General features: G+C 33.4%; 1 protein-coding gene across 5 annotated transcripts in view; it reads left to right on the plus strand.

The window, feature by feature from the left end:
• Positions 1 to 12,579, plus strand: part of NAP1L1 (nucleosome assembly protein 1 like 1) — a 32,373-nt gene extending 19,794 nt beyond the window's left edge. For 2 of the 5 annotated variants that reach the window (XM_019455152.2, XM_019455157.2), the window contains 12 exons: positions 3,032 to 3,173; positions 3,427 to 3,507; positions 4,429 to 4,557; positions 5,523 to 5,594; positions 6,717 to 6,856; positions 7,297 to 7,442; positions 7,537 to 7,556; positions 9,180 to 9,302; positions 10,004 to 10,033; positions 10,542 to 10,592; positions 11,659 to 11,730; positions 12,446 to 12,579. In XM_019455152.2, the coding sequence (XP_019310697.1) occupies positions 3,032 to 3,173; positions 3,427 to 3,507; positions 4,429 to 4,557; positions 5,523 to 5,594; positions 6,717 to 6,856; positions 7,297 to 7,442; positions 7,537 to 7,556; positions 9,180 to 9,302; positions 10,004 to 10,033; positions 10,542 to 10,592; positions 11,659 to 11,694 (970 nt within the window). In that variant the 3' untranslated portion in view covers positions 11,695 to 11,730; positions 12,446 to 12,579. Of the gene's footprint in view, positions 1 to 3,031; positions 3,174 to 3,426; positions 3,508 to 4,428; positions 4,558 to 5,522; positions 5,595 to 6,716; positions 6,857 to 7,296; positions 7,443 to 7,536; positions 7,557 to 9,179; positions 9,303 to 10,003; positions 10,034 to 10,263; positions 10,360 to 10,541; positions 10,593 to 11,658; positions 11,731 to 12,445 lie in introns of those variants that run through there. The other 3 variants (XM_019455154.2, XM_019455155.2, XM_019455156.2) reach the window with 3 other exon arrangements.
• Positions 12,580 to 13,025: the final 446 nt, after the last annotated feature.

Below are 13,025 nucleotides of genomic sequence, written 5' to 3' on the forward strand. Positions count from 1 at the left end.
TGAATTGATTTTTTTTTTTTTTAATCTATCTTTTATGGTCTTAATACTTTGTTTTAATAAATGTTCTATGAATGTAGAGTGAAGATCTATATGCTGGAATGAGTAGTGCAAATTTATTAATTGTGTTGTACAAGTTCTCTTTATTTCTGCTTATTGATTATCTGCCTGAACTAACAGTTTCTGGGAAGGATGTGTTAAAATTTTCTATTTAATCTCTATTGGTTGTGGATTAGTATATTTTGAAGCTGTATTATTAGCTATATGTTTGTGACGTATACATCTTGTCCTTATGTTCTAGTTTACAAGACTAAAATGTCCTCTTTTGTATTTTGTGATATTTTTGTTGTTGTTGTTATGAATTCAGTTTTGTCTGATATTAAGATAGCTATTCCAGCTTGCTTTCTTTCTCTTTCTTCCTTCCTTCCTTCCTTCCTTCCTTCCTTCCTTCCTTCCTTCCTTCCTTCCTTTGCCTGGCATGTCTTTTTCCATCCTTGTATCTTATCTCTGGTAAGAAAGTTTGCTCGCTTCATTATTAGTGGTTTCAAACTCTTTGCATTTCTTGAAGGTGGTATTGTTTTTGGACTGAATTGCTATTATTTTATTTTATAATTTATCGTACTTTCTTTTTTCCTCCTTTTTTCTGCTTTCCATTAAATAATTCCGGTTGTCTTCTGCTGGCTTCAAAGTTACTGCATTCTACTTTTTGTTATTATGGTAAAGAGGCTCAAAACCTAATACCCCTATTGATTTCTTAAATTTACCAATGTCTGTATTGTTTATAAATATACATCTTCTAGTCCTCTTTTTGTTCATCAAAACATCAGTAAAATATACCAAGATATTTGGCTGCCCATATCTTATATAGTGTTCCCGAGTTGTTTTTTTTTTTTTTAACTTTTTCAAAAATTACTTTTAATGAATGTAACGAGTATCTGTGGCATATTTCCTGAAGCCTGATAAGCCTCATAAAAAGTTTTTATTTTGTTTTATATCTGAATAATAGTTTGGTTTATAAAATTGTAAGTTCAGAATTCTTAAATATCTTAAAAATGCATTTCTTGCATATGGTGTTTTCTTTTGAAGCCTGATGGTCTGATTCCTTTTTCTTCATATGTTATTTGCTTTTTCATTGAATACATTTAGAATTTTCTTTGGTCTTTGATATTCATAAATTTCATTAGCCTGATTAGGGGTGAGAGTGAGGATTTCCATATTACTTTGACTCTGAGAAATTTATTATTCATTTCTTGAGCTATCCACCTCCCTTCTGTCTTTTAGCTGTTGTTACTTTTGTTGTCCAAATCATAACTGTATGTCTTTCCTGCTGCCTTCTGGAGACCTTTTCAACTTTAATGGACTTCTTTCACTTGAACCTATCCAGTTTATCCTATTTGTTGGTTATATAATTTAGCTACTATATTTTTCATACTTAATATTTCCACTTTTAGATTTCTTGGTCTTGTTTCTTCCCTCATTTCCTTAAATACATTTACATTGTTCTGTCTAATAATACGGCTTCAGATGATAAATATTTCATTCTTTCATTAGAGATTGTACTCCTCAAGTGTTTAGTTATTTGGACTTAGAGCTTAGGCTCGTTGGCTGATAACAGTTACTCCTCGGTAATGATTATTAAAGATCAAGCTTTGGTTTGTGATAGTCCCGTGGAGTTTGAGGTGAGGGGGTGGGATGAACCTAAGGAGAGCTCCAGTTAACTTAGACTCAAAAGTTGGCTGTCAATTCTAGGCAATTGTTTTTGGCTGCTTTGGGAAGAGTACCTGGAGTGGAGGGGTGGAGGAATGAGTGCTTGTAGGCTTTCAGCCAGTCCAGCTTTTATCACCTCCTAAAAATGTTGGCACTGGGCTCCGTGAAGGGTGAAGGGGACAGGCACTGACTGTTGTAAGGAAAGTGCAGAATTTAAAAAGCTTTCTTCTAGCCTGTCCTCACTGCTACCCATTCTGGCCATTTCCTCCTTTTTCGAGGTTGCAGTTCACCCTGTGCAGTTGTTAGTCTCAGAAGTTGCCCATGGTGTGTGTGTGTGCAAGTGCCTGAAATAGTTGTTTCCTTCTTAGTTCTAAAGTTTCTAGGGTTGAATTTTTTTTTTTAATTTTTTATTTCTTTAAGATAGGCTGTGGGGGTGGGCAGCACACCATGCTGTTTCACTACCTTGACTAAACATTAAGCTTTTTACTTTTAATTGTAAGAAATAAAAAAATGGTATCTGTAGATAATTTGTTTTCTACTTCTGATTATCATAACTAAAATAGTGGTTAAGTAAGAGAATTGTTTGATTTACAACAATCTGCCTATGGCAGGAAATTCTAATCTGGATTCTGGATCTTTTGTACAGATTCCCTGAAGTTAGATAAATTTTGAGTGAAATGTTTTGGGTGGTAGGGGATTCCTAAGTTTAATCATACTTCGGGAGGCTTATACCCACCCCATAGTAAATTGTATGATATATGAATTATATCTTACTAAAGTCCCTTCATGGAACATAACAGTCATATTTTTAATAAAATTTCAAATTCCAAATTAAATACACTAAAATAAGAAATAATAGTGTAGGATACCATCCGTTTTTCTAATATACATATGTTCTCCTTTTCCCTAAAAATAGCTGGTATGGGTGAGATACACATACTTTTTTTTTTCTTTTTAAAATCAAGGTTACTCTCCTTATTCTCAGAGTTAAGATGATCAGTCCATGACTTTTGAACTTAAAAAATAGTCTGTTTTACAGCGTAGATGCCAGCATTGACAAGTCTACTGCTGAACTTGATTAGAATGAAAGATTTAGGGTTGATACGATTTACATTCTCTTATCAACTTACTGTATCTATTTAAATGTTCGTTTTTGAAATATTTCAGTCAAGAAGTCCATGTATTTATTTTAGTTACTTTGAGTATACCTTTTGCTTCAAATAGGAAACTATCATTCACTGACTTTTATGCTTTATTTTCAATATGATAGAAGTATGACTTGTATTTTACTATGATGCTGTGTAACTGGTGCATTCCAACCTTTCAGCTTGCCTAGGGTAGTTAAGAGACGAGTGAATGCTCTCAAAAACCTTCAAGTTAAATGTGCACAGATAGAAGCCAAATTCTATGAGGAAGTTCATGATCTTGAAAGAAAGTATGCTGTTCTCTATCAGCCTCTATTTGATAAGGTAATGCTTTCTATTATTTATCTAAAATATGACATTATAATAAAGCTCTGGAAATATAAACAAACTTACAGGTGGTTAAGTCTTTAGGCCTCTCAGCCAGATGGTTATTAAGAGGTATTTGGGAAATCAATTATAACAATTCAGGTTGTGGTATGCATTCATTAAAACTATAAGCGTCTTTAACGAGAAACAGCTAGTTTCTGTCTTGGATATCAGTGTTTTTATGTAAGCTTTTCTTTTTAAATCATTTTAGCGATTTGAGATCATTAATGCAATTTATGAACCTACAGAAGAGGAATGTGAATGGAAACCAGATGAGGAGGATGAAATTTCGGTTGGTACCAACTTTGTGTTTTTATCCCTTGAAAATATTTTATTGTAAAATGGATAGTGAGTGCAGATGAGCCACTGTTAGACCTGGCACCATCTGTACCCAAATTCATCTGAATACAAAATTCATTTTTCCCTTACATTTTTATAGTATTTAAGTTTTATAGATTCATATAAAATTTTCCTTTGAACTTCATGATGACATGCAAAGGATGTTCTTTTCAAGTGATGAAATGGAGGCTTTTTTTTTTTTTAAGTTTATATGTTTATTTTGAGAGAGAGCGTGTGCACGCATGTGCGGGGAGGGGAAGGGGGTGGGGGGAGAGAGAGAGAATTCCCAGGCAGGCTCCACACAGGGCTTATCCCATGACCGCGAGATCATGGCCTGAGCTGAAATCAAGAGGAACTTCCCAGGCACCCCTGAAATGGAAGCTTCTAAGTGACCTGCCTACAGCTAATAAATGGCAGGGTTGTGACACAAATGCAGAGTTCTGTTACATGACCCTGTTTCTCCAACATTGCTGTTTTAATGTTGGTTGATAAAGCAAATATAGTGTTTTGATCAAGAACACCAAGGGGTGAGGCATTGGGTAAGGTATTTATTTATTTACTTATCCCCTGAAGCTTTAAAATTTTTTTCTCTAAAACTATTTCCCTATGGTTTATAATAAGGTTCTCTCCTAGTGGTTCTCTTTTTTGGAGGAGTATGGTAATTAGCAATATTTATAGAAGTAAGGTTTGGTATGGTAAACAGCAGTGTTTATACAATTGGACCAGAACTTATAATTTGATTGAAAGTTACAATTGGTGATTGAAGATTTTTTGGTTTCTGTACTTCACCACTGGATGTAAGTTAAGGGGATGGGTAATATTTTATCAGAGGTCTGATCTAGGTATTCAGTAATGTATGCTGTCATTTATCAAGGAGGAGCTGAAAGAAAAAGCCAAGATCGAAGATGAGAAAAAAGATGAAGAAAAAGAAGACCCCAAGGGAATTCCTGAATTCTGGTTGACTGTTTTTAAGAATGTTGACTTGCTCAGTGATATGGTTCAGGTAATTTTATTTATAGTAACACCAGTTTACTTTTGAAGTGTAAATGGCTGTGATGACACTAGTCTCTCTGTTATTGACCTTTATGGAATGGTTGTGGTCTTCTGAAACCTGTGTTATCTGTAGAAGGGAAATGTGTCTTTGATGAATGTAATCAAATAAATTGTAATTCATTTTCAAAAATTAGGTAATGAAATGGTCCCTTTGACAATTGTTTATCATTGAGCAATGTTTTGTTACAGTCTTGTGCCTTCTGTGTTTAGGTGCTTGGTATTGGAGATAGGAAGGAGGAGACTTAAAATTCCATTTGTCTTACCCAAAATGACTTTCTCAGTCTGAAACAAATATTCTAAGGAACACTTGCATTTTAAAAGAATAACATACAGATCTTTAACTCTTACAATTGTCACTTTTTCTGGGAAACCAACCTAAATGTCTCCTTCTCTGGGAAACTTTTCCTGTCTTAATCAGAAGCGTTTCTTGAGCCACTACCACCTGCGTGGTAGTATTTGTTGCCATGTAGTGTGATTGTTGGAAGTTAATGTCAAGAAAAAGAAATCTTGGAACAATGACTACTTCATTTCTACTTTGGCGAAGTAGAAAAGGACCCAGCAGAATGAAAGGAAAAAGAAGCTGCTGGAAAAGGAAGCGTTTTTAAAGCAAACATGCCTAAGACTTGGTTTTGTATTCTTTAGCCCATTCAGTCTGATGATGATGATGATGATGATGATGATGTAGTTTTCTGTTGAGTCACTTTTTTTCTACCAATGGCAGTAGAAATAAGTAGAGCTTGTAAGTAAACTAGCTTTAGTATAAGCCATAATCTGGAGAGTAGGTCTTATGGTTCACAATTGTTATGTAAAACCTCCCTATAAATGTCTTAGTTAGCTAAGTGTTTTTGTCCAGTAACAACACTAATCCTAAAATGCCATGTTAGATATTCACTTTAATATTTTCCTAATTTGCAGGAACATGATGAACCTATTCTGAAGCACTTAAAAGATATTAAAGTGAAGTTCTCAGATGCTGGCCAGCCCATGGTAAAAGAACTTTGAAATAGTTTCAGTCTTGTAACATTAGATGTTTATAGGTAGATATACGGAAGTTTCTGAAAAGAGGTGGTACTCAAAGCTTGGAGATGGGGGTGAGAAAGAAGCTAAAACTTATACTTGGTACTCTTAATTGTTGGTAGGAAATAAATGTTTGGATGTTGATAATTGAAATGCAGTGTTTCTTTTCCTCCCTCTGATCACAAAACTATTGTTGAAATCTCGTAAATCTTTGATATTAGATTAAAAGTAGGTAAAAAATAATAGCAAGGTAACAGAATTTAAAAAAATACTTCACATTAAAAGGCGTGTGTCTGGGGGACATCTGGGTGGTTCAGTTAGTTGAGCATCTGACTCTTGATTTTGGCTCAGGTCATGATCCCAGGGTTGTAGGATTGAGCACCACGTTGGGCTCTGAGCTGAGCATGGATCCTATTTGGGATTATTTCTATCTCCCCCTCTACCCCATTCTCCTTCTCTTCTGTCTCTCTTTCTCTCCCTCCCTCCCTCCCTCCCTCCCTCCCTCTGCTTCTCTTTTCCACTTGGTCTCATGTGCACGGTTTCTCTCTCTCTCTCTCTCTCTCTCTCTCTCTCTCTCTGTCTCAAATAATAAATGAATGAAGATAAATGGCATGTGTTTGAGAATTACATAAAACAGAAGATGGTAAAGGGCCCTCACTTCCCCCAAAACCAACAGGATTATGTGAAGTATGGGCAGAGCTACTACAGGCTATAGATTTCTTTTATTGTGTGTGGTACAGTTGGGCTTTTTCGTCTGTCAAATTCAGGTTAGAGTAAGATTTAAAGACCACTTCGTGGGGATGGAAGGAGGGAGTATTTGGTCAGTTTATTCAGCTGTTTTAACTTGTTTTGTAAACATGTTACTAAATAGAAGTTATAAGCTGAACTTTATCCAGTTTTATTTTGTACCTTGTTTTGCTTTTTAAACAGAATTTGGGGTTTATCTGACCCTTTCCCAGAGTGGGAAAAGCATTATCACCTAGAAGTTTATATGTTTATACAAATCAATCAACAGATTAAGTTTTATTTACTAAAGCACTGATATTTATGATGTAGGAATTTCATTAGTTTTTATTTTTTTATTTTTTTAAGAGTTTTGTCTTAGAATTTCACTTTGAACCCAATGAATATTTCACAAATGAAGTGTTGACAAAGACATACAGGATGAGGTCAGAACCAGATGACTCTGATCCCTTTTCTTTTGATGGACCAGAAATTATGGGTTGTACAGGGTGAGTTTAATTTTACTACTTTCACAGAATTTATCTATTTTACTTAGAATTTGTGATGCTTGGTATTTCCTAGTGTGTGTGTGATACATAGAGACATACATAGTTTATCACTAAACATTTCAGTAAAATGTTTTCTGAGAAGAGCTTACCTATTTTCCTAGAATTCTCCTTGGCTTTCGGTATTGCAGATAGTTGTCCAAAGGAGTGCATGTTTAAATTTATTGTACTGTGAATTTGTGCTAATTGTCAATATCTTATTGAAAAAATTTGTTGAAATAAAATTTTCTCTTTATATGCTACTAAAAACATTTGAGCCAATTTTTCCCCTCTAAAATTTGTAATTAAATATAATATTTAATTAGATAAATCATAGCTCTTCTATCAATTAAATGTAATATGTTAATTGTGATAGATTTTTTTTTTCTCCTTTGTTTTGCAAGGTGCCAGATAGATTGGAAAAAAGGAAAGAATGTCACTTTGAAAACCATTAAGAAGAAGCAGAAACACAAGGGACGTGGGACAGTTCGTACTGTGACCAAAACAGTTTCCAACGACTCTTTCTTTAATTTTTTTGCCCCTCCTGAAGGTAAACAGTGTTTTAGTTTGGGTATTGATGGTTGTTTTATTACAAGCTTTCTTTAATTTCTTACTCACTTGAATTTCTTTTCTCAATTTTGCAGTTCCCGAGAGTGGAGACCTGGTAAGTTAAATTGTTATTTATTTATTGAATTGTTAATTACATATGAAATTAGAGAATTGGTTCTCAAACGTGGGGAGTTGGATAGTTGCTACTTGAATTTTGTTCTGAGGCTTGCAGTGCATGGAAAAGACCATTATGCATCTGAAATTATTTCATTCAAAATGCTTATTGTGCTTCCACTGAAAAATGGAAAGGCTAAAGGCTTTCTTTTCTTTGGAGACTTGCAAATATTGTGTAGGGGATTCAAGTTGTTAAGATTGTAGTTTTCTTACTGAAACTAGAAGGTATTAAACCATTTGTACTGTTTACTAAACTCCTAACCATTCTGGTCAGAACTCTTTCTGTGTTATTCCAGTGGAAATATGGTTTCTTATTGTGGCCATGTATTATGTGACCATATGCCAAGAGCTGTGATTGTGCCTGTGTATGGCCTAGAAAGAGGAACAACCTCTGAGAGGTCTATACAGGCAGGGTAGGCTAAGTATGTTGTGAATTTGCTCTTCTGTTGGCCACATCTTTGAACTTAAATTAACTCAGGTAGTTTAAATAGATTTATACATATGGAATTAGAAAGTATGTTTTATTTTGAATACTTTCGAATTAGAATGGTTTTAGCCAGGGTTTGGACCAGATGTGTAAAAGGCAAGTATTTCTGCCTGAAAAGAGTAGTAAGTGGCTTGGCTCAAAATACCTTTTATAGGACAAAAAAGGGGGCTATAAAGCAGCACCCGAATTTTAGGTTGAAAGACCTACCTGTGAGCATTGAGATAGTTTCATGTTATTTTCATGTCAGCAAATGGGTTGGAGTTTGTGTTGAAGTGATTTTTTTTTTTTTTTAATTTCTATTTCCAAATATTGATGGTAACAAAACAATCTTGTGTAGTTACAGACTACCACCTGTGATTAGAAGTCTTTCCTTCAAAGTCCACTGGCCCTTTTGTGTGTTTTTGGATGTTCATTATAGTGGATTATGTTGATGAATCAAAATGAACATTCATGGAATGTTTACTCATTGTTTGGTATCGTAGAATAATGGAATTATTTTAATTTTGAAGAATGTCAGCACCAATTTTGTGTTGTGCTTTGTCATTAAATAGAAATCCTGGATTGACTTTGTATTTATTAAGTAGGATTCTTTCTCATTTGGCATTATGTACCTGCTAGGGTACTACTTTTAAGAAGTGTGTAGTGATTCTCCATGTTGTTTCATTATGTGTCATACACCTACTGTTATAAATCCTTAGATTCTTAGTATCTTAGTATTATTCCGTTGGGTGTTTTCAGTAATTAATATTTTAAAAGGAAAATTACAGTCCCATAACAAAGTTGCTTTTGTATTTTAATTTTAAGCCAGAAAAAAAACTAAACAATAACCAATTCTAATTTTCATTTCCCAAATTTCTCTGAGTATGTACACTGCATTGCTTACTTTTCTTTTTATTAAAAATCTGTAGACCTAAGGTATATGTAGATGACTACTGAATCACACACAGAAGCTAATTTTAAAATGACGAAAAGTGAAGTTGAGTGTTGCTTCGTAGGATTTAAACCCAAGAGTCTTGCATGTGCCTAATTAAATAGCAGTTATTAAATTTTGTGCTTGTTTTTGTTTTGTTTTTAAAGGATGATGATGCTGAAGCTATCCTTGCCGCAGACTTTGAAATTGGTCACTTTTTACGTGAGCGTATAATCCCAAGATCAGTGTTATACTTTACTGGAGAAGCTATTGAAGACGATGATGATGATGTGAGTGAATCTGAATCCTGCAGTGAAATAATTTGGTGAGGGTGTGATTGTCACAATTGATGAGAGGTTTAATGAATAGTTGTGATTTTTTAAAAGACAGAATAATTCAAAGGCTAATTACTGATGTCCTGTAGATAACTTTCCTGAATTGCTTTAAATATGTCCTCCTAGGATCTTAGACTTCTCCGAATTAGTAAAACTTTATTGTGTTTGGTTATTGTTGGAGGTCTATAATGCCCTTGTCTTTGACCAAACAAAAAACATGCCTAAGATGTTTTTTATTACTTAACATAAAAATATTAGGAAACATAGAATTTTTATCCAAAGGAGTATTAAACAACAATTAAGGTAAAATTAGGCTCCCCTCAAATATTTTGGATATCTTTATTGCTAAATGACAATCATTCCATTAGGCTTTAGGTCCTTTTTGTGCAATGTGTTCACATAAGTACAGGCAGGTAATATTTATAGTAATAGTTGTCTGACCACACCCACGATTGTACTGTGTTCTTTTTTTAGATTGTCAGATTTAGATAATGGCACTGAACTGATTCCTACAGCTATGTAATTTGTAATTAGTCACCTTAGGGAAAGTATTTTCCTCTTTTTAGATCTTAGTGGAGACAGTGATGGCTGTAAGTAATGCTACTTTCAAATGGTTGTTAGCTACATTCACACTTCATCCTTTTTTCCCTTTTTAGTATGATGAAGAAGGTGAAGAAGCGGATGAGGTAATGTTTACCAAATGAGCAAATAATTCTGTTTAACACATTGAGAAGCGAATTGAGTGACTTATGTATTCCTTTGCTATAATCATTATTCTGTGATACGGGATAAACACTTTTTGGAAAAAAACGGTTTTAGAATTCTACAGCCAAACAATGTATGTATAAGGTTTCAATAAATAAATTGCAAAACTCAGAACATTTTTTTTATTTCAAATAATTCTGTTCTGCTGCAGGGTTATCAGCTCTTTGAAGAAGTCAAAAGCTGCAGTAAACTTTTTCAACGTTGGCTGCAGTAAATCTTTTCAATAAAAGCTGTCTGGATGTCTCAAGTTGTGTTGGGAAATTTTTCATATTAGAAGCTTTCAAATTAAATTGCATTGTCACCAAACTCTGTAATCATGAAAATCTTTTGACCTATAGAGTAACTTGTATTAAAATTTCTCCATACATTATGAGCCATTTCTTCCTACTGTGTACCTACTTCATGGATGCATTTTGAACTTTAATATAGGAAGGGGAAGAAGAAGGAGATGAGGAAAATGATCCAGACTATGACTCAAAGGTGAGCAAAATTAGTGCTGCTTTCTATTAAATTTAAGGCAAGTTACATAAGAGTTGATGTTTCTTAATATAAAGTTTATTTTGTAAGTCTTACTGACTGGAGATATATATATATACATACATACATACATACATTTTTTTTTTAATCTTCACTGGTATTTCAATAGTACATGATATGCCAGTGTACCTTTCCTAAGAAACTTTTATTTTTGGTTCTGACTTTGTATTTTTCATAGTTTCAGGCTAAATAAACCCTAAGATTCTACTTCTAATGCACTTTATGTTGGGCTTTTTTTTTTCTTCTTCTTCTTCTTCACAATTTTAAAGCATTTAAAATTACTTATTAGTGTTCTTAGGTTGTTTTTCCTCCAAAGGATAGGTTATAAACAAAGGTCAGTTTTTAAGTAACCTGAATGCAAAAGTGCTTGGGAATAGGGAAGCAATACTGTGTTAGATTCTCCCAACCACCTTTTTTCTGAGAGTCCCAATCTGTTATTGAGAGTTTGTCATATCAGGGCTAGTAAAGCCCATTGTCTCCCCCAAAATACAAAGTACCTTATCAGGATTCATTTGAAACTTAAGGTTTCTGTTAAATGTATTCATTCATTTGCTAAATTCTGTAAAATATCCAGAAGATACTTTAGTGAGCAGGTAAGAGAGGGGGTAGTTAAAAATAATCTTAAATATTCTAATAGGTATGAATTACTCTTGAAAGTTAATATTAATGGAATTAGGATTTATCAATAATTGATCTATAAGAAGGAAAATATTGATAATATGGCTAACATAAATTGCATGGTTATTTTATTTTTTAAGATTATGGCTTAGTGTGTTTTATTTTATGGAATTCATTCTACAATGTAAAATTTGGGCTTTATTTTAGCATTTTTGTGACTTGCTGATATTTGAATAAATAACTTTCCATCATTGCTATATACTATTTCTTTAATTTGGCACAAGTTTTGGTAGAACAGTGAGATAATATAATTAAGATAGTTTAATTACTGTTGAAAATTAACTGAAGCAGGTAGAAAAAGATAGATTGACTTGTTGTTTTCCTTTAACAGAAGGATCAAAACCCAGCAGAGTGCAAGCAGCAGTGAAGCAGGATGTATGTGGCCTTGAGGATAACCTGCACTGTAATAGCCTAAACACAACTATTATTTTCTTACAGCCTTATGTTTTTGTATTTTCTTGGTAGACTCAGTACTTTTTTTTAAAGGAAAGGAACTGATAATTTTAAAGACCAATTTGTTCTACTTAGCATTTTAACTGTAGTTTTTCTGCCAGCTCTATCTATTGCATAAATTCTTTCATGCATGTTCATTCATCACTACATGGTTTGGTTCTTCTGGAGTAATTTTTATCATGTAACAAAGAATTTAGATTATAGCTGTGAAAGTGAACAGCCCTGTTAAAAGAACAGTTTTTTTTGATTCGCTTATTTTTTTTCCCTGAAGAACCAAAATATTTTTTCAGCTGGTAATTGAATTGGGTTTAAGTTTGCTTGCACTAGCTGTGCCTTTCATTACTTTGTTGCAGAAATGCAGTGACTTAGACTAAGACAATTCATCATTTAAAAAACAAAAAACAGAACTTGTCAAGACAAATATGGTTAAGAATTTCCAGTAAGACCACAACTGATAACTTAGATTATTAATGGATTTTGTATTCTAGGTGACATAGCTAGAGATACCTAGTAAGGAAACCACAGTAAAGAAACCTAACTCATAGTGTGGTTATTGATTACTATAGGGAGGTGAATAAAACCTATTTTCAAAAGTTAAGCCTCATTATTTTAACTGTACTTTTAAATTTAACCTCCATTAACTCAGCATCTTTTCTTTATGGTAGGGCCTACCTTCCGCTTCCCTGGAAAGGATGAATTTACATCATTTGACAAGCCTATTTCAAGTTTTTTTGTTGTTATTTGTTTGTTTGCTTGTTTTTGGTTTTGCAGCCTAAAATAAAAATGTCATATAATTTTAGTTCTCACAAGATAATGTCTTAATTTTGTACTAATTCAGGTAGAAACAGAGGCCTAGCTTGAATTAATAAGCATTGTACCCAGCTTACCATATTATGGAAGAAGAGAGTGTCAACTTTGGGAAAGATACTACATCTGCTAATATGAGAGGATAGAAAAGAAAGAGAAAATCTTAAATGATGTAATGTTTTTTTTAAAAAAAAGATTAAAAGATTAAAATTTTATTTCATTTGGTTAGAACTAGAGAGAAGGCCCCACGCCTCTATAGTTAATTCCAATTCTTACTGCTTAAAGTATGAGTATGTCATTTACCCATGCTTCTGTTTACTGTGTATTAAAATGGGTAGTACTGTTTACCTAACTACCTCACAGATATGTTAAGGCATATTAAGTTAAGTTTTATGAAATGTTTCTCAATCTCATTAAAAGCTCAAAAATATGAACCTA

Source organism: Panthera pardus, unplaced genomic scaffold (assembly GCF_024362965.1).
Source record: "Panthera pardus isolate Hobbes unplaced genomic scaffold, ASM2436296v1 HiC_scaffold_6, whole genome shotgun sequence".
Taxonomy (NCBI): domain Eukaryota; kingdom Metazoa; phylum Chordata; class Mammalia; order Carnivora; family Felidae; genus Panthera; species Panthera pardus.